The sequence below is a fragment of the Scaptodrosophila lebanonensis genome, unplaced genomic scaffold (genome assembly GCF_003285725.1).
Source record: "Scaptodrosophila lebanonensis strain 11010-0011.00,11010-0021.00 unplaced genomic scaffold, SlebRS2 tig00000059-arrow-arrow-pilon, whole genome shotgun sequence".
Lineage (NCBI taxonomy): Eukaryota > Metazoa > Arthropoda > Insecta > Diptera > Drosophilidae > Scaptodrosophila > Scaptodrosophila lebanonensis.
This window is the reverse complement of record NW_022060552.1, coordinates 87,714-107,074: the sequence shown is the minus strand read 5'-3', so window position 1 is coordinate 107,074 and position 19,361 is coordinate 87,714. Positions and strand designations below refer to the sequence as shown.

The window sequence follows — 19,361 nt, the reverse complement described above, 5'->3', positions numbered from 1 at the left end:
GTCAACACAGAAGTAATTTTCACACAACTTAACGCCACATATCGTGCATATTAATTATGGGTAAATCTAATTTCGGAAGACATGCGCCCAAGCACCCACTAATATGGTATGCTATGGCCTGGGATGGTAACCGGGAAGGAGGCGTGGCAGTCACGTAACGGAGGCTACACTCCTGGCACGCGTTGCCTTGCCTCAAGTTGAATGTCATTGCTGCTCTTTTCGCCAGGCGCTTCAAATACTTATGCCCCATGTAAGTAAGTAAGTATGTAGGTGCGAGTTGGAGGTGACATCGTGACTCGGCATTGATTATTTCCTATTCCTATTTAGAGTTTTAAAATATATACCAGAAAAATCTAATAAATATTTGACATAATAAACAAATATTACGTATACGTATATGTTTATGAAATTCTACACGTTTGTGTATATTTCTTAAATTATTTATTGCACTATTAGAAAGCACTGGGGATGATAAAAAGGTCTTAAGTCTTATCTGAATGGGTTCTATGCTGCTCTTTTATATACCAGAAAAATCTAATAAGTATTTGATCAATCATATATTACGTATACGTATACTTTTATGAAATTCTACACATTTGTGTATATTTTTAAATTATTTGTTGTATGATTAGAAAGCACTGGGAATGATAAAAATGTTGCACAAATTTCAACACATTTGTTGCTTTTTTTAATTATCTATTATTTAATTAAAAAGCACTGGGAATTATAAAAATGTCTTAAATCGTATCTCAATTCTATGCTGCTCTTTTATATACCAGAAAAATCTAATAATTATTTGATCAATCATATATTACGTATACGTATACTTTTATGAAAAGTGTATTATTATGAAATTCTACACATTTGTGTAAATTTATTTAATTATTTATTTTTAATTCAAATTTCTACCCATTTGTGGATATTTATGTTATTATTTATTATTAAATTAAAAATCATTGGGGATTATAAAAATGTCTTAAGTCTTGTCACAATAATTTCTACGCCAACGGAAAACAATTTGGAACTCTAAAAGCGTTTAGAGAATCCATTATTCGAGAATGGGAAAACTTTGATAAAGGTGTTAAACATCATTTAAAATTCTTTGTGCTCTTTTTTTTAATTTAATATACAAACAAAGAATTTGTCTTAGTTATTTATTTTGTTTGAATATATTTTGTTTAATTTTTTTATTATATTCTCTTAAGTTTTATTTGCTTGAAGTCTATTGACTATTTTTTAACTTTTTTTTTGAACTATATTAAACGTTTCAGTTGTTATAATTTGCAACGTACTGTCCTGTTGAATTATTTCACGCACCTTAAAAACGTCCAAGTTGAAAATAAAACGAGCATATTTTAAATCACATATAATTATTGAAATAAAACGAACCCAAAAAAGGTTTCTGTAATGTTTCGATGGAAACTTCAATATCACTGCCCCATCCCTAGCAGAAATATGTGATATAAGAGACACACACACATACACTCACCAACATGGAGGAGGAGTTTGGGTTTGTTTTATTGTGTTACCTGCCCGAGGTGGACTATGCCAAATATTTATAGGTAAGCATGCCAAGATTTACTACGCAAGGCAAAAAATTCAGCTCAAAAATTACTCATGTGTGCGTTGTTGTTGTTGCTGTCTATGAATTTTCTTCCTGGCCAGCAAGATAAATGAAATGCCGTTGCCCAAAACAAAGGCAAAATTCTTGAATGGGGCATGTTCTTGTTGTTGTTGTTGCCCAAGTATACATACGTACGTATGTGTGTGTGTTTGTGTGTGCAAGAAAAATTGAAGAAAACAAAGCCAAATAAATGAGTAGTAATTAGTGAGCCATCAAATACACATGTTGCCAGCTTTGGTTTACTGTTGTTCTGCGGCACTCCCCTGCTGCCACTGCCCCGAAGCTCGATTTTAATTTCCCGTTTTCAATCAATATTAATTTATGGTAGCATTCATTTAATTAGTGTTTTCCCCCTTCATGCTTTGCTGGCGTGTCACAAATATACAGGAATTGGGCCAACACTCATTCCTAAATCAAAATGTTTCCTTATCTTTGCTTAGTATTTAAAAAAATTAATTTTCTGTTCTTTATTACTTAAATTTTGGAAGCAGGCTCTAATAAGTATTATAATAGTTGAGTGAGTTTAAGAACTTGTGTTGCGAACTTAGTGACATAGAATCGGATCGCGGGGATCGAATTTACAATGACACGAGGCCTCATTCACTTCGTCTAGGACGTGGGAAATTTCATCGAGGAATTTCTCCAGATTCGCGGGATTGCGGAATATATCGTTATTGATGTTTTTGCTTTTGTCGAGTATTTTCCACTTCATCATACTGGCAATAACATCGCCACAAAAGTCGCGCTTGCTACTCTCCTGACGAGCAAGAACTTCTTTTAGGCGCCATAAACGCCGTCCTGTGGGCAGAGATTGTTATTGAAAAGGACATCAACAAGCGGTTCTTAAGTGACAATAAAAAAAGTCAAACGGAAGCAAAATAGAAGCTAATAGTGAAGGTAAAACGCAGATTGTAGGAAGGAGTTAAACGATAGCTGCGGCTACTAAAGATAAGCGAAGCAATGAGAGAAGAACTATTTACTTTCGGACAATCGCAAATGCGACTTTTTCCCCTCTGCGGTAGCTTCCATCTCTTGTTGAGATTTTTCGTACATCTCTATAATCTTGTACATTCGACGATCCATATCCTTGGACATGCGCAACAGTTCATCGCAGTGCGGCGGACACGGATGCTTCATATTCGGTCCGCCATATGGAACTTTTGTATGGAACCGGGCATTGCTGAACTCCTTACGATTTTCTTCAGTCCGGGCGATTCGCCGATTCATTGCACTGCGTACGCGTTCATTGTGGAAGCGAAAATTCATGCTGGCCAACAACCTCTCCACTCGTGACAGGCAGCTGCGTATTGAACGATTGTGTTTAAGCCCCAATGTGATGGCCCTTCCCACACAAACAACTTACTGTGTGTTGCGTAGCGAATACACTCCAGGTATGGAATAGGTGCGCAGCAGATGGTGCAGCTTGAAAGCCACACAATTGAGCAGGTCCTCGGCAGCACACACCTGAATGCGACGCAGACTGTGCATATCGTGCTGCAACTGCCTCGTGCGCCAGCCACGGAACAGAGCTTGAATCTTTGTGGCCGACCGATTGAAGTGCTCGACGCAGCGTTGCTGCAACAGGTTCTCAACATAGCCGAACCAGTTCTTGCGCACGTAGAATCCCCGCCACCAGCGCTGGATGGTAATGGCCGCCTTCTCCCGAGACCTCCGCTGCTTGCGCGCATAGAAGCCTCGAAAGAGGGCCTGAATGCGTCTGGCGGCTAAAAACTGTTTATAGTCCAAGAGTAGCAGCTCGGTTCTATGATTTGGGGGAGATGGGGAAACTAAGATAATGGAAGAAGTGGCTCCAAACTATGTAAGCTATCTTTACAAATTTTATAAAAAGTCAATTCATAACTAGTAATGAAGCAATCTTCGTCTGCGCAGATCGATAGCTCTAATGATAATGAAAGAAGTGGCTCCGACCTATATATTGTATATCTTTGAAAAGTTTATAAAAAGTGAATTCATAACTGGTAAAAAAGTAATCTTCATCTGCGCAGATCGATAGCTCTAACGATAATAAAAGAAGTGGCTCCGACCTATATATATCTTTGAAAAGTTTATAAAAAGTCAATCCATAACTGATTAAGAAGCAATCTTCCATAGCTCCTCTAAAGCTGAAGAAGGAGTAGTTTTGGAGCAGTTTTTGAGAAAGATAGAGATAAAGATACAGAGAGAGAGAGAGAGAGAGTAAGTTCAAGTGGAAATGTACACACATAAGCGATTTTGTTAGCGGCGAAATATGCATGAGTAATTGACAACAATATTAACAAAATTCTCCAGTGAGGGAAGGAAAGTAGAGCAAATATATTAAAAAGTTGTCCAAGGACCGTATACATAGTGAGTTTTTGTAAATAGGAACTGAGGCGATATTGAAATCCAGGCATTCTTCCAGATGGACGGGCGATTTATAGATCGATATCTCATCATGATTAAGAAAGCCATATATGGCTAGCCAACCAATTCTGTTTTTGCACGGTAGATTGGTTTCAGAAAAAGACGTGTAAAAGAAAAACCGTGCAAAAAAATACATTGATCATATGTTATTTTGAATCTTGGTAAATGGAATAAAGTATTAAATCAAAATCGTGTAAAAAAAGACCGTGTAAAAACAGTATTAGTTGTACATTATACTGCCTGTATATGACGGTTACATACTTTTTTATTATATATTTTATGTATAATATGTATTTATATTACATATTAGATACCTTTCCTAAACCACAGTACTTCAATAACCGGATGGAACGTTATAGTCAAGCCAACCTGACAGTGAAATATTCTTTACTTATTAAAATTTCCTCAGCTGCCCAAATACCGTAACTTCTTACAGATTTCCGGTATACGTTAATTAGCTTTATTTTTTTAATTTATTAATAAATTAAAACCAAAGTACACATTTTGTGACTATTCCGAATGAAACGCTGTCCAAAAGATGTATAGTAAACAAGATAGAACGCTACAGTCGAGCAAGCCCGACAGTAAAATAGCCTGTACTCTCCACAAAAAAGAAAAATTAAAAAAAAAAAATTTTTTTAAAAAAATTAAATTATTAAAAAAAATTAATGAATTAATTAATTAAATTAAATTAGAATATATGTTTATGTTTAGTTTTAACAGCATACATTTACATCACGTACCTATGCGTGTTTATATGCGTGTACGTATGCAGCACAAAGTTGAACCAAAGCAGCAACAACAACAACAGCTGCGGGCAGCGCTGCCGACAGAGGCAGCGCATGAGCAGCGATTTTACTTATGGCTATAACTTTCTTCAGAATTGACCTATCATGATGAAATTTGTCACACGGACACATTAGTACTAACTGGATGTACCTACCAAAATTGATTTCAAAATTCCGAGAATTACGGAAGTTATAAGAAAAAACACGAATTGCGGGGGAGTGGGGGGGTGCATCGAAAAAAAACTCAAACTCGTACTTTCTCGGTCTTAGGAGAATATGGAAACCAAGTTTGGTTATTCTAGCTCTTATACTTTCTGAGATCCTTGCGTTCATACGGACAGACGGACAGACGGACAGACAGACGGACAGACGGACGGACGGACAAGGCTATATCGACTCGGCTTCTCATCCTGATCAAGAATATATATACTTTGTGGGGTCTGCCACGCCTCCTTCTGTGTGTTACATACATGCGCACAAAACTAGTATAGCCTTTCACCCTTTGGGTACAGGCTATAAAAATGCTTAACTAAACAAATATTCAAATGAACAATAATTTCCATTGAATTATAATGCACTGAAAGAAACGTTTGATTTCGAAAAATCTGCTCTACAACGAGCTAACTGATCAGCGACTGTCCCTGTCAAAGGCTGTTTTGAAGATAACACAAGGCATTAGTATTTACATATTGATTTTTAATTTTAGAAGCCAAAAAAAAACACACCAATAAACAAACATGGATTTGTTTTTTGGCACTTTAATAAAATACGTGTAGTTCTTATATACAAAACTCGTCCTCTGTTAACGTTCTTCTTTCTACTTCAGCTATACAAATATTAAACAATCAAAATTATACAAAAATGTGTTAAAACATATTCTGCTGCTTTTGACAAAACTAGCAGCCCATTATTTTATTAATTCTAGCGGAAAGATCAGAAAGAAGCTCTTAACATATTCACAATCTGTGGTAGCGGACATAAGGAACTCTTTACAAAACAGCAGTTTAATTCGCATAAGCCCTATTTTACAGCAGATGTACATAATTGTACATAATATGTCGAGTGCAGTGAGTTGGAATTTGGCTTACCGCGAAAGAGACGGCTCTGAGGTCCGACGGTATAATTCACTTTCCTCCATTTCCCCGAGCATTGCTGAGCTTGTGCTGCTTAGGTTTTTTGATGACCATTAGAAGTCTATTTCAAGCCCATAATTGCTTTGCACTTACGATGTTTGTGCGCTTGTCCTTGTCGACTGACGCCGCGATCCTGCATGCACAGTCTTCTTGTCGCGAAACATGATAGATAACTGATAGTGCCTCGTTTTTGTGAGTTTTTGCTGTTTTTATGTAAAGTTTTTTTTCTTTTATTTTTAGAACAATAAACGTGTAAACGTGTAAATATGTAATTGTGTAATTATCTGTGTTAAATATTCAACATAATGAACGTCAAATATAAGCATATTTTGTAAAAGTAACTTGTATTTCAAGGAATACATGTTCGTTTCTTATTATACAAGTACATAGGAAAAGTATAGAAAAAGTATAGAACATGGTTTAAAAATTAAAAATTCTTTAAAGAAAGTATTTAAAGTAATAATAGTTGCAAAAAATCAGACATTATATGTAGGAAGGAGTAGAAAACAGTCCTGATAGAGCGCTTAAATAGAGAAGACACTGACTGCATTAAATGTACTTGGGCCTTTTATTTAATTTAGTATAGTTTCTATTTTATTTTGGATCGCCATTTAGATCATGTCTGGGATGGCGATGCTTTGAAATGTTTATGTTTATTTTAGTTTCAGGAGCCTAAGGCGATTCTTAAGCTGATAAATTGTTACCTTAATTTTAATAAATATGTATAATGAATAAAGATTTTGTAGTTTTCGTTAGCATGTTAATTCACTTTACAACTGTTTCCTAATTTATGCAATTAGGAAAAAATATAATTATTTTACGAGTTACTTCATCTACAAACATATCGTTATATTTCTTGCCCTTCATCATTTATTTATGTATAATAAAGTCTGTTGCTTAAAAGAAGAGGCGTTTTTTATTTTGCAAATACGAATAAGTTTGTAGAAAATGTTTAAAGAGCTATAGAACTTTTAAATGCCATGCCTTACTAAAGTGCTTTGTGAACTTTAAGGTTTCGCAATTACCTGGGCTCTGATTTTCTTCCTCTTATTTCTTTTGCAGTCCTTTACCTCAGCGCGGCATGCCGTCAAAACCGCATGTGGTAGAATTAACGCCGCTACACGAGCGCAGCGCATAACGGCACATCTAGGCATACATGCAAAGAGACGTGCATATACTACGCATACATGAGGCAAATACGCAATGTGGCAAGTACCGGCACGACGCTCTGGGTGGCGGCGGCATTTCAATTTCTATTCCCTTTAACTTTGGTCGACTACCGGCTGCCGAGTGCCAAGTTCCGACTGCCGCCTGTGCACAAATGTTTATACATTAGCAACATTTGTGCAAATGCGACGCCCAGCCCCGATGCCCCGAAACCCCCCAGCCTGCCTGCCTGCCCTTGTCGCAGGTGCTGATTATATTGAAAATTATTAGTAAAACATTGCTGCAGGCACTGGCGAGACGGAACGAGTCAGTTGAAGCTGCGGCCGAGCCATTCATACTCGTATGTGCTATAAAAATTGATTGCATACTTTGCGGCAAATGTGCGTTTCTGAAGCTAATTTGTGTGTGCGTCTGTGTGTGAGTGTGTTAACCTAGAATACGGCTTGCATTGACTGCTGGCTCCAGCATTAAGGTCGGCAACACCCTCGTTACACCACGCTTAAACTAACTTGCCATCGATGTGTCCAAGTCTGAACTTACACGCGGGTCTTTTTGGTCAGATTTTCGGTCAGTTTTCTTTTGAGCGGTATGTATTGACTTGTATCTTGTATGCATACATGTCTGAAAGAAGGTAAGAGGTTATCGATAAATTGAAGAATGTTTCGTATACTCCATATACATTTTAATAGATCTGGTTTGCAGGCTGAAGAGGTCACACCCTATAAGTAAGTAACTATAAGTTTAAATTAAGTTATAAACATAACAGTATATAGTAATTTAAAACAAAATAACTTCTCTTGCTCGCTTGTCCGCTAAGTTTCTTAATTTATTTCTTTCGTTCTACGAAAAATATTGATTCAAACATTATATTAGAACCATCAGGGGAAATTTACAAGTACACGTAGAAGAAAATCGAAATAAATCGATCATTATTAATGTATTTTTTAAATTATATTTATTTTATTTTATTTTAATAATATAATTTAAATTTTTTATTTCATTTTATTTTTATTTTATTTATTTATCAGCAAACCAAGCTGTCGATGTAAAAATCAATAAAATAGCGAACTTAAAATAAACAATATAAAATATTAAAAATACATGTAAAAATTACAATGGCCAGCTATGCCCCTACAGGGTCCTTGTTCACAAATCAAAATAATAAAACTAGTATACCCTTTCACCCTTTGGGTACAGGGTATAATAAACTCGTATAGCCTAGGGACAAGGAGCGTCTACATACCAAGGCGTTCATTCAGATGGACGGACGGACGGGCGGACAGGCGGACAGGTAGACGGACAAGATCCATTCGTCTCGTCATGCAGACTAAGAATATGTATACATTATGATGGCGGAGATGCCTCCTTCTGCCTGTTAAGTAATTTGCACAAACCTAATATACCCTTTTTCTCTAAAAAAACGACGGCATTTATACAAATAAAGCAACATTTAATTAAAATACTTCAATAACAAACAATAAAAAAATAATTTAAAAACTAAAATGTGTAAAATCACTCACCCGATGCGGGAAGGTTAATTCGCCAATTTCAATTTTGAAAAACCCGATCATTTGTACAACAAATATTTAAAATAATTATATGTCAGAAGATAACATTAATTTATTTTTTCTAAAATTTTAGTATAATTTGCGATTTAAAGAACAAATGATACAATAAGGTTGAAAATGTAGCCTTGGAATAATAGTCTGCGATCAGCTAACATTAATCCTTGAATGCCTTAAATTTGGCTTTTAAATCGCTTAGTAACGATTGGTGTTCACTCAATGGCACCTTAGGAAAGTGTTTTGTCGAACAGTTGCTCAGCGTTTCGTTACTCTGACAATAATTTGAAAATTGATGATGTGCACATAATAAAGTGTCAAATATCAACAGACATCAACGCATCGCAGGGCATGCACAACAGCGCGTCATCATCATCGCCATCATCTCCAAACATCGTTGGCAGCAAGCGCCGTAATGGCTGCGATGAGGAGAAGGACGACGACGACGAGGAGGACGATGGCGACGACAACGAAGACAGCTCCAACTGTGACAGCGAAAAGAATAAATAAAATGTTCGTTGCAAAAAAAAAACACACACAACAACAACAGCAGCAAAATACACGTAAAATAAAAAACTGAAAATGAAAATTGACAAAATTGATTGAGCGTAGCAAGCAGAGCAAAGAACGACACGGCGGCCCTGGGTGTCGAAGCAGCATGGAGAGAAGCTAACGCTTGTCATACGCCGAGCACTTACTTTTAGACATGTGGCAGCAATTGACGTTGGCGCCCCCTGTCGGCCGAGAGCGCAATTTTATTTATCTTCATTTTGTCAAACAATTTTTCACCTTTAAACAATTTTTGCCGCTGTCTTTTTATTGTTTTCCTCTCGAGACGAGCGAGCGCGCATCCTTTTGACAAGCAATTTAATCTAATTTTTTTCTCCTCCCAGCGCTACCTAACATACTACATGCCTATGATGTGTACTGTACCAGATATGCATACATACATAAGAGTTACGTGGGAGTGATTCTTGTTATAACACACATATGCAAATTCGTTGAGAATTTTTTTTTTTTTTTTTTTTGTGTCACCAATTTCGCAGTTCAAGAAATCGCAAATTGAAGGTAAGCACAGGTGTAATGTTTTATTTAAATTCTTGATTTCATTGTGAATAGCTAAATAGAAACGCTGATTGGAATAAGCAATGCATGCAATGCATATTTCTGAAATATAAAATATTTAATTCCTAAGCAGCCACTCCCTACCAAGTATTGGTCATTTTTAAAAACATAAATTGTTTGTTGAAAATATTGATCTCTCTATGCTTTTAGATCATATAAATTTTATGTACCTTCCAGACCAACAAGCAATTTTAATATTTACTCGCAAGTGAGTTCTCTCTCCCCTCGTTAAATTCTTATATTTTCAGCTACCCCCGGCAGAGTCAAGGAACACCTATGCTATGAGTAGGGGCCGGACTGGCTAATAAATGTTCTCCCACCGGGGAATATTTATATTCATATTTTATCATTCATTATTTAGCTATTTAAGTACTAATGAAAACATAAAAAAGGAATCGTATCGACTTGCCAATTATTTATTATATTTGTGCGTTTCATACGTACTACTTTATCGTAAAAATGTTGAAGAGAAATCTTACGCGCTCTTGCTCCTAACAATTAATCTTACTGTGCTCTCTTTGTGCCTTATCCATACAACTCACTCGACTCGCAAATGTTAGAAAAGCTGTTAAACATAAATTTAGTTCTCTTCCTTCTTACAGTGTTTGTCTTTCTGTTATGGCGTCATCTCGTCTGCTTATATCAAGCCCAACTCAGACGATGTTAAAGATCGCTAACAGCTAACCCAACAGTTCATGTAAAACTGTTTTACACACATAAGCGTATGTACATACATATGTAAATGCATGCAATTTTACTGCGTAATTAAACAAATAGAAATTAAAACCAGTCAATACTTACATTCACACACAAATAAAGTATAAATTTTGATATTTATTTAAATATAGGAAACTTCATTATTTAAATCACATAAACAATCACTTAAAAAAACAACAAAAACAGAAACTTGCCACTGCGCAATTGATTTGATGTCACACACGCATACATACATACACATCTACGCATAATTGCACATTATTTAACACATATTATGCACATTTCATACAAAACTAATACATAATTTTACTATTATTTCAAGTATAAACTAAATATTTTCTATTTGTTTTCGGCAACCACAAAGACCGGCGACGCTACGCGCTCCACAAGTCGAGCAAAACTAACCCTTGCCTTGCAGCTGCCATTACAATGCTCTCTTTACGAATGCAAAAGCAAAGATTCAAATCAATGTTAACTGTAAATCCGCTCTCGCGCCTATCATGCATATGGGGCGTACCAAAGATCACAGCAATGGGGATTATATTGTATTTCGACGAAATAAACTAGTTACATTTGAAGGAGAGCGGATAGAGGTTAATGGGCGCAACTCTTAAATACCCTTTAAATACTACTCCTATAAAAATAATGACCAAAAAGAAAAAAACAATATTAAAACTTTGTTTTTGTTTAATTATTAATTTAAATATTAATAATTGTTCAATAAATGTAATTTTAATTGAATTAAATATATGAAATAAAACATTTGTGTTATATATACATACGTGCATTAGAAGAATCAAGGTCCCCACATGAATACTAAGTGTCGTTATATTAGGTCTTGTATTTGCTAAGATCCTTTCGTTTATATCGACTCTGCTTGTCCTACTGATCAGAAAAATAAATACATTAGGAGGCCCAGTCAGCCTCCTAAACTACAGACAAAAGTTGCATAATATTGGTGTGAATGCAATTTCGAATTTTGTTCGAGCAGTTTTATTACAATACAAAAACGAGAATATATCGAAATAGAATAGGTATGTATGTACATATGTATGTGTAGGTTTGGCTAAAAGTCGCAGAGTTATAAATGCATCTGAGCCTATGAGTTCAGCTTGGGTTACGCATCTGGATGTAATAGCATCGATTAAATAATTTTAAATTATTATTATTTTAAGTGCATACTTTTTTATTTATTGCTCTTTCCTCATCTCCAATTCTTTTTTGTTGCGTTTCATAACGTTTCTGATAGCTTTCGGCTTTGAATCAGGGCACATCTGGCCGTTTGACAAGTATTATTCCCAAACCGTGTTGGATTCGTTATTAGGCCTTTTTATTTCTTTAGTTTAAGTCTCTAATGTATTTATAGTTTTATTCGTCACATCAACAGCTTTGTTTCTCAATGAAATACATTTAATAACATTGAGGAAAATGCAATTAAGTAGTCAATTGAATGCCCTCTTTTTGAAGTGTTTCAGTAATCCAGGGCATAAACATCACCACCCTGGTATACAGTCCAGGTAGAGTTTTGCCCTTGCAGCCTTTTATATCTTCGGCGGCTATGCCATATTGAAAGTATTGTTTGGAGGCACCTGCTGTGGCACAAGCCAGTGGAGCACCGTCATCTGAGGTGCATGCATCCATTTCGTTCTCACCACCGGCGCAAATAAATTGGTCGTCAAGATTCAATATTCCATTAAGCCTCTCCTCACACTTTGGCCGATCTACAATACTTACTTTGATTTTTTTCAATATCTCTTCCGATTCTAAGCTATTGGCAGTTTTTTTGCCCCAGCCGGTTAAGTAACAGTCCTTCGGGGATGTATGTGTATTTGCAGTTGGCAAGCAGATGGGAGATATATGCACATTGAAGTCGAAAGGTGTCTCCATAATGAGCAGAGCAATATCGCTCTTATTGCCTTTGAAATCATAGCTTTTGGGCTTATGAAAAGCTTTTATAGAACGTTCTTGTGTTGTGTAAGGCACGTTCGGGTATGTTTCATATATTGACCAAGCTCCAGCTGTAACCAAAGTACTCTGAGCCATTTCATGGGCAACAGTTAGTACGACACTGGCAGCGATAAGTGTGCCGCTACCAATATATGACCTAAGCTTAAGACTGTTGTCCTCTAATATTGTTTCCTCGAAAATCTGGACCATCCAAGGGAACTCGCCGAAATGCGCTTGGTGCTGTTGGGGCGTTACACCTTTAGCCACGCCCATTGGGTTTCGATAACCACATTGCACGATTGCATCTGACTTGGGTTGTTCCTATGAAAAAAAAAAAAATTAAAAGTCGGTTCATAATTCGAGCCTTAAAGTCCTAAGTGCTTGCTTACATTAGTTGAGTTGTCAATGCGACAGCAGACTAGTCCGTCCGGGCACAAAGATCGAAGGCTAATTATATTGATAGCATGTTTATCAAAATTTGAATTGACACACATCTTCTTATCGACACACTTCTCGTTCTCGCCGCAACTAATGCCTGTGATGGGAGCAGGCGTTTGTTCCGGATTTTGTTCCGGCGTTTGTTCCGGCGTTTGTTCCGGACTTTTTTCAGGGGACGGGTTCCAAAATAGTTTGCTCTTGGCCTTGTCTGGTCGCAAGGTGTGCGAAAATGTCGGTACCTTACTCATGATAAGTTCATAGACTTCGTCTGCCAGTTGTTCATAAAGTGAAGAAATTAGGTTCTCCAATTCCTCTTCTTGCTCTTCTGTTGCATTCGGAAAAATATTGTTGATATCCAGTTCTTGAGTTACTCGCCGGTCGTTTGGAGCAGGTTGTGTTTTTGTAAATTGAATTACGAGACCGCCCGCTACCAGAACAACTGAACAAAGCAGTACACCCACTGGTATGGTGACAAGGCTCTTCATAATGTTAGACGCACCTGAATCTGAAGTTTTTAAATGTACAAAATTATATTTTCACATTCTTTTAATATTTGTAACTAAACAATAAAGGAAGGCTTGTACACATGTGTGAAAACTTTTGAATCCTAAACTGAATTTAAGAATTTTTTAGATATTTTAAAAATAATCGAACCATCGTTTTAGCTCTCAATGGAACGGCGGGCACTATTTTATAACTGAAAAATAAATTTTGTTGGTGATAAGGACATTGGGCTTCATTAAAAAAGGCAGCAGGCTTCAAAATGTTTTAATTGATACCCGACTGGGAAGTACTTGAAAAAGTGTTCAAATGAGAAACTATTTTACATATTCTTCTTTATTATTGTTATTCTTAGAGATTTTCCATAACTAAGCGAGAAACTGAAGCTTTGTGGGGACTCGTGTATGTTTATTTCAAAGTAAAAGTCTTCCTGTTTGGTAATTATAGAAAAAATCGCCGTCCCAGCTTAGAATGTTTTAGCTTAGGTTTCCAAATTTCGGTTTCGAAGTGGGGTATATTTTATAAAAACAGTACTTGTTAATGCCAAATTGAACTTCAATATTCAAATCTCCACTGCTGTAAAAAAGCGCATTATTTAAAGAAAACTTCTATACACTTCCGCAGTACAAAACGCCTTTGCTAGCCACCTTACTCAAACAGGCTTTTGCTTATAAAACTTGATCATACTCGTATATATTTTATAATTATTTTAATTTATTTTATTCCATACTCGTATATTTATATTTTTTGTTTTCTTTCACATAATACCTTTTATAAAATTTATATTAATATGTCCGCGTGAAATTTGTACGTTTGGACTTCATAGTAGAAACTTAAAAACTGAAATTGTTGTTCTTAAAGCAAATGCTTTCATCGTTGGGAGAATTTTTAAGCACTCAGTGCCGCTGGAAGCTTGATAAATCACTAAATATGCGGGCTCACATACATAGGCAATAAATGCAAATATGCCAACTAGAGATAGAGCGGTTTCTGCACAGATTAAGGGGGAATACTTCGTAAGTCCCATCGCCCAGAAAGGCGTATTTTATGTACTTTGCATACTTTTCCCGATCGGATTCTTAACAGTGCGTTTTTTGTTTGGATTCTCTATTGACAAGCAATAATATGGCAGCAAATTTGCTTCAAATTACATAAATAAAACCAGAACTAAAATCAAGTAACCCCTCTTCAATGATCAACATTATACCATTTGGCCTTAGGCGTCTACACATTCCATTTCAAGGCCGCACAGTAAGTTTTTAGTATATTTTCCCTAGCCATTATTTTGGTTCAAATCGTATTTCAGATTAATATTTATTAGGTCTCACTCTTATGTATGTTTTAAGCTAAGCTTAATCGCAATATATTTCTATAAGCACTGATAACAGTTAGACATTCAAACAGCTCAAGAGAAGATGAATTGTAAAGTGGTTTCTCATTCACTGAAATCTGGAGAGCAGAGTTTTCTCTCCTTTGCCGAACGAGGCGTATAATCATTAGACGAAATTTCATTCGGACAGCTTTTGAACAGTCAGAATTATTTTTTGGTGACAGGCAGGCGGAATGTTTATTTTAAATCGCGTCATTGTATAATTCAAAGCAGCGACAGAAGAAGCAGAGAACAAAATTTACAAAAAATTTGGCACTTTTAAAATATACGTATAGAGTGAAATACTATATATGAAGAAGGAAAAATGCTCTCCAAATGTACTAAGGGTAGTAGCGTTTGCTGAATATAGAAAGATGCTAGTGGAAGGAAAAAACGTTGTTCAAGTCGACCAAGAACCCATATATAGACTGGCTTAACCTTACCTTCACAAATATATAGTATAAGAACTAGTATAAGAACTAGTTTCTTACAAGTTTTATTTCACATCTATTATTTTAGATCTATAGTATGTAACATGTTTTCAATATTTTATTTTCGCTGGCCTTCCATCTGCCAAGTGTATGAGAGTTCGCTATTTCAACAGACCGATCTCTCCGTATCACTGCAAGAAAGTAATGCTGAATCCAAAAACAAAAGATGACCATTTTCTCACCTGTTTGGGAATTGTGCAGCATTTTTTCATCGCACTAGAATCACATATCTCACTCTGACGAAAATCAATCAATCCTTCTCCATATTCGTTGATCACACCATTCACACAATTAGTCCTAGGTACACATTTTTCGTTGCGTTTACAAATTTGAATCGTAGTTGAGCCCTCATTTGTAACTGGCTTGGCTCCAATTTCTGGGTTCGCATTCAATGGTTTATTTGAATCTTTACATTGCGCTTTGTTGGAATATACATGTTCTTTTAATGATTTTGATTGGCCCTCGAGTATTATTTTCAACAGTGGATCAAAAACATCAACAATGGTGTTCTCTATTTCCTGCATTTTATTGCCAAGCAACGGAGAATACTTTTGGAGGGATTTATTTAAGTTACGTTTAAGTATATCGACAAAGGATACTCGAATATCGTCATAATTTTTGGTTATATTGCTTTTAATATTGTTTACATCATTATTTCCTTCAATAATGTCCTGTTCTGATATCACAGGAATGGCATCTTCGTAATCTGCAACATCAGCATCTTGACTTTCTGAACTGGTATTAAAATGGGGATTAAAATCAGAATTAAGAATAGCATCTAAATTGTATCCCAGAGTCGACACAACGAATGAAATTAAAATAAGTGCTGAAATAGCGTGCATTTTCCTTTCCTGCAAAACAAATTGATGCAACTTTCATTAAGTATTATCATTAATATTGTTTTTCAAAAGCACTTTTTAGAAGCTCTGTCATGCTGTATGCCTTTTTATAAAATGGCTTAAATATTTAGTTAAAGCACACATGAGCAAAATCACAATCCTGCACGAAAATAACGTTTAAATAAAGTTCATTAAATACGCATTAAATATGCTTGTATTTGGTTTAATGTGTATTATTCTTATTAATATTAACCTGTTGTCGAAAGACCGATCCACTCAATAATCTACACTGAAGTGATTAGACACTGAGCATTCATTTAAATAGCGACAGAAGCGAAAAGATCGAATGTGTAATTGCTGCTGTTCTGCGTTATCTGAAGAGAGAACATTTGAAATATTTTATTTTATTCTATAAAGCATTAGGGACATAGGTTTTGAATGTTCAATTCATTTATAATGTTAACTACTATTCAAGGTCTAAGCCATTTATATTATCGGAGCCGTTTTATTTAATTTTGTTGTGGTGGGCCGTCGCTGTGGATATATTGTATAGTATGTATCTTTAATTCCAAAATTTAAGATTATCGTAGAGCAGTGACTTATGTTTTTCACTTTAGTATATTAACTAACTCTACATTACAGAGTGATACTCATGGCTAGCTTATTTACTAGGAGAGAGGCAGCGGACGCAGGCAACGCTCTGTTAGCTAACAGCTGTAAGCAACAGCCGCAGCTAACAGAGCGTAAACACATTTCTTTGCTTCGCACTATACATATGTACATACATATATTTCATATTAATGTTCCTTAACACAAGTGCTTATCAATTAAAATAATACAAATAAACTCTATTAAATACGCCACTCAGCTATTTGCAATTACATATATAAATCATCATAAATTCAAATTCGCGTTCGCTTCCGTTGCTTGTGCATTAAGCTGTTGAAATTATTTCAGTAGCGAATGGTGGCTGAAGGTAATAGACGTTTTTAAAGTCTATAATAAAGAAATTTGAAAAAATTGAAAAAAAAAAAAAATAATTTGACCGAAATGTTTAAAAGAAAATCAAAGAAATATACCCATTTATAATTACTTATTACAAAGTCTTCGACTGCCATTTAATAGGTATGATTCGAAAACGAATCTGTTAATCGTTACACAAGCAATTAAACTAAAGTTTTATTTTCAGCTTGTCATAATGCAGCATTTTATATGGCTAGCAATCTTTTGCACTTTTATGATGGCAGCCTGCCAGCATATAAATCCTTTGCATTATAAGACACAGGACGCAACAGGAATGCGTCGAGATAGCACTGAGTTTGGTAATAATGCTGAAACAGTTGAACCAATTAGGAAATCATGGAATATAATAAACACAAATACTGTGTTGGGAAAAGATTTGGACGTTTTAGAAGCAGAACTGCGACGAGAATTAATGAGCGGCTTTGAAAACGAACTCAACTCTGTACTCGGAAAGTTTTTCCAACAACTAGCCGCCCGTAATGCCAATTGCAATAATAATGCCGATGCATCCTCCCATGCTTTTGAAACAAATCAAGCCGCAAGTACATTGGGACTTAAAACTGTAGACATTATTCCACAAATTGTACAAAATAGCTCAATAGATGGCGAAAATATTCGTGTATCCTGCGGCATTGGGGAAGAGTGTGTGCCGGAACGGCTATGCTCCAATCAGAATGTGGCTGATGATCATAAAAATACCAACTGTGCTGCTTCTCAGGTCTGCTGCCTGACAGAAAATAAGGTAAGATAGTGATTTAAATATTCTCTGTCTAACTAACATTTGTTCCGTTCAGATTAACGAAACAGCCACTTTAGTTTTGAGTCCACCAGCTACGGATAACAGATGTGGCCAACGCAACGCTGAGGGACTTCCAGGTACAACCACCACTAGTGGAACTAACGAAGCGAAGTTTGGTGAATTTCCGTGGATAATAGCCGTTATGAAACGTAAATTCTACGGCACTGAGTTTCCTAACGATACGTATATCGGTGCTGGTTCTTTGATATCGTCCAACGTTGTTCTAACCGCTGCCCATATTGTTTTCGATAAATCTATCGATGATTTATTTGTTAGAGCTGGTGCATTGGAATTTAAAACATTTAGCTATAACTATCCCTACGAGAATCGTTATATAAGTGAAAAAATTGTGCATGAGAGTTTCACAGGCGTCAATAATATTGCTCTACTAATTTTGTCGTTTCCGTTTCCATTGGCCGTGCATATTCAGCCAATTTGCTTGCCAAGTTCCGAGAACACATTCGAAGCTACTGGCTGCTTCCTCAGTGGTTGGGGGATTAGTTCCCACGACGGTAGCTCAGATATCAAGCAACTGAAGAAAGTAGAACATTCAACAATAGAGAGACAAAGGTGTGAGAATATGTTGAGAAAAACGCGACTGGGACCATACTTTCGACTACATATTAGTTTTATGTGCGCTATTGGTGAGAAAGGTTTGGGCTCTTGCAAAGGCGATGGAGGAGCTCCTCTAGTATGCCCAATCGTAGGTTCGATCTCTCGCTATCAGCAAGTGGGCGTAGCCTCTTGGGGCATCGGCTGTGGCGAAGAGAATGTGCCTGACGTTTATGCTAGAGTGGATTTTGCCAGAAATTGGATTGATGATAATCTTAAATTGAGACATATTGAATTATGCGATTGCTAAAAAACAATAGGCCACTATACATCATTGTTTTGATGCTATTTTATAAAATAACCTTCTATATTGTAATAAACCTTGTGGATAAGCTTCAATTTAATATATTTTGCATTTAAAATAAAGGAACCAATATGAAAAAAAACAGAATCATTTTCAAAAGAATAAGGGCTTACTAGACACTTTCACAGCCTTCAGAAATCGAATGTTGTAGAATTTAAAGTATAACGCACCAACACCATTTTTATGAAGAGATTTTATTACGCCCGACTGCTTTTTAATTATAAAGTAATTTTGCTTTATTAATTCTTCAAACACATAAGAACTCATCCCAATCGAGTGAATGATTGCCTCAAATTAAATGTAAATTGTTCGTCATTAGCATCAAAATCTGCTGTAGCACAACATAATGTTATTCGGCTGTGGCTGCAGCGCTTTCTTGCTCGAATTAACATTGTAAATTGACAGCGTTCTTGCTTTCATTACAGCTGCTGATCTGCTAATGCAGTTGAAGTGTTAGTGCCTTGCCTTCGTCAAATTCCAGATTAGAAGAGTTTGTTGCTCTCAACATAATGTAATTCG

At 36.0% G+C, this 19,361-nt stretch overlaps 4 protein-coding genes across 5 annotated transcripts; 1 reads left to right on the top strand and 3 right to left on the bottom strand.

Annotated features, from left to right (window-relative positions):
* Positions 1–2,060: 2,060 nt before the first annotated feature.
* LOC115624492 lies at positions 2,061–6,197 on the bottom strand. Of its 2 annotated transcripts, none has more exons than XM_030519195.1 (5): positions 6,042–6,197; positions 5,904–5,981; positions 2,988–3,386; positions 2,605–2,924; positions 2,061–2,422 (listed from the first exon to the last, which is right to left on the bottom strand). In XM_030519195.1, exons 1-5 carry the CDS (start codon positions 6,110–6,112, stop codon positions 2,169–2,171), a joined length of 1,122 nt encoding a protein of 373 aa, XP_030375055.1. In that variant the 5' UTR covers positions 6,113–6,197; the 3' UTR covers positions 2,061–2,168. The 2 variants fall into 2 exon arrangements, with proteins under 2 accessions (XP_030375055.1, XP_030375056.1); XM_030519196.1 differs by having other exon boundaries at positions 5,904–5,978.
* Positions 6,198–11,953: 5,756 nt separating this feature from the next.
* Positions 11,954–13,389, bottom strand: LOC115624487 (phenoloxidase-activating factor 2-like). The gene is made up of 2 exons (XM_030519190.1): positions 12,856–13,389; positions 11,954–12,787 (listed from the first exon to the last, which is right to left on the bottom strand). Exons 1-2 carry the CDS (start codon positions 13,387–13,389, stop codon positions 11,954–11,956), a joined length of 1,368 nt encoding a protein of 455 aa, XP_030375050.1.
* A 1,824-nt stretch (positions 13,390–15,213) lies between these two features.
* On the bottom strand, positions 15,214–16,100 carry LOC115624500. The gene is made up of 2 exons (XM_030519204.1): positions 15,448–16,100; positions 15,214–15,396 (listed from the first exon to the last, which is right to left on the bottom strand). Exons 1-2 carry the CDS (start codon positions 15,787–15,789, stop codon positions 15,394–15,396), a joined length of 345 nt encoding a protein of 114 aa, XP_030375064.1. The 5' UTR covers positions 15,790–16,100; the 3' UTR covers positions 15,214–15,393.
* Positions 16,101–17,344: 1,244 nt separating this feature from the next.
* On the top strand, positions 17,345–18,788 carry LOC115624486 (phenoloxidase-activating factor 2-like). The gene is made up of 2 exons (XM_030519189.1): positions 17,345–17,869; positions 17,922–18,788. Exons 1-2 carry the CDS (start codon positions 17,345–17,347, stop codon positions 18,786–18,788), a joined length of 1,392 nt encoding a protein of 463 aa, XP_030375049.1.
* The last annotated feature ends 573 nt before the right edge of the window (positions 18,789–19,361 follow it).

Bases quoted from the DNA above. Each gene is read 5' to 3' on its own strand.
- LOC115624492 (XM_030519195.1), bottom strand. From the start codon at position 6,112: ATGTTTCGCGACAAGAAGACTGTGCATGCAGGATCGCGGCGTCAGTCG. The intron at 5,982-6,041 runs GTAAGTGCAAAG...AAAAAACCTAAG, and splicing joins AGGACAAGCGCACAAACATC to CAGCACAAGCTCAGCAATGC. The intron at 3,387-5,903 runs GTAAGCCAAATT...CCCAAATCATAG, and splicing joins TCAGAGCCGTCTCTTTCGCG to AACCGAGCTGCTACTCTTGG.
- LOC115624487 (XM_030519190.1), bottom strand. From the start codon at position 13,389: ATGAAGAGCCTTGTCACCATACCAGTGGGTGTACTGCTTTGTTCAGTT. The intron at 12,788-12,855 runs GTAAGCAAGCAC...TTTTTTTCATAG, and splicing joins GCATTGACAACTCAACTAAT to GAACAACCCAAGTCAGATGC.
- LOC115624500 (XM_030519204.1), bottom strand. From the start codon at position 15,789: ATGCAGGAAATAGAGAACACCATTGTTGATGTTTTTGATCCACTGTTG.
- LOC115624486 (XM_030519189.1), top strand. From the start codon at position 17,345: ATGGCAGCCTGCCAGCATATAAATCCTTTGCATTATAAGACACAGGAC. The intron at 17,870-17,921 runs GTAAGATAGTGA...TGTTCCGTTCAG, and splicing joins GCTGCCTGACAGAAAATAAG to ATTAACGAAACAGCCACTTT.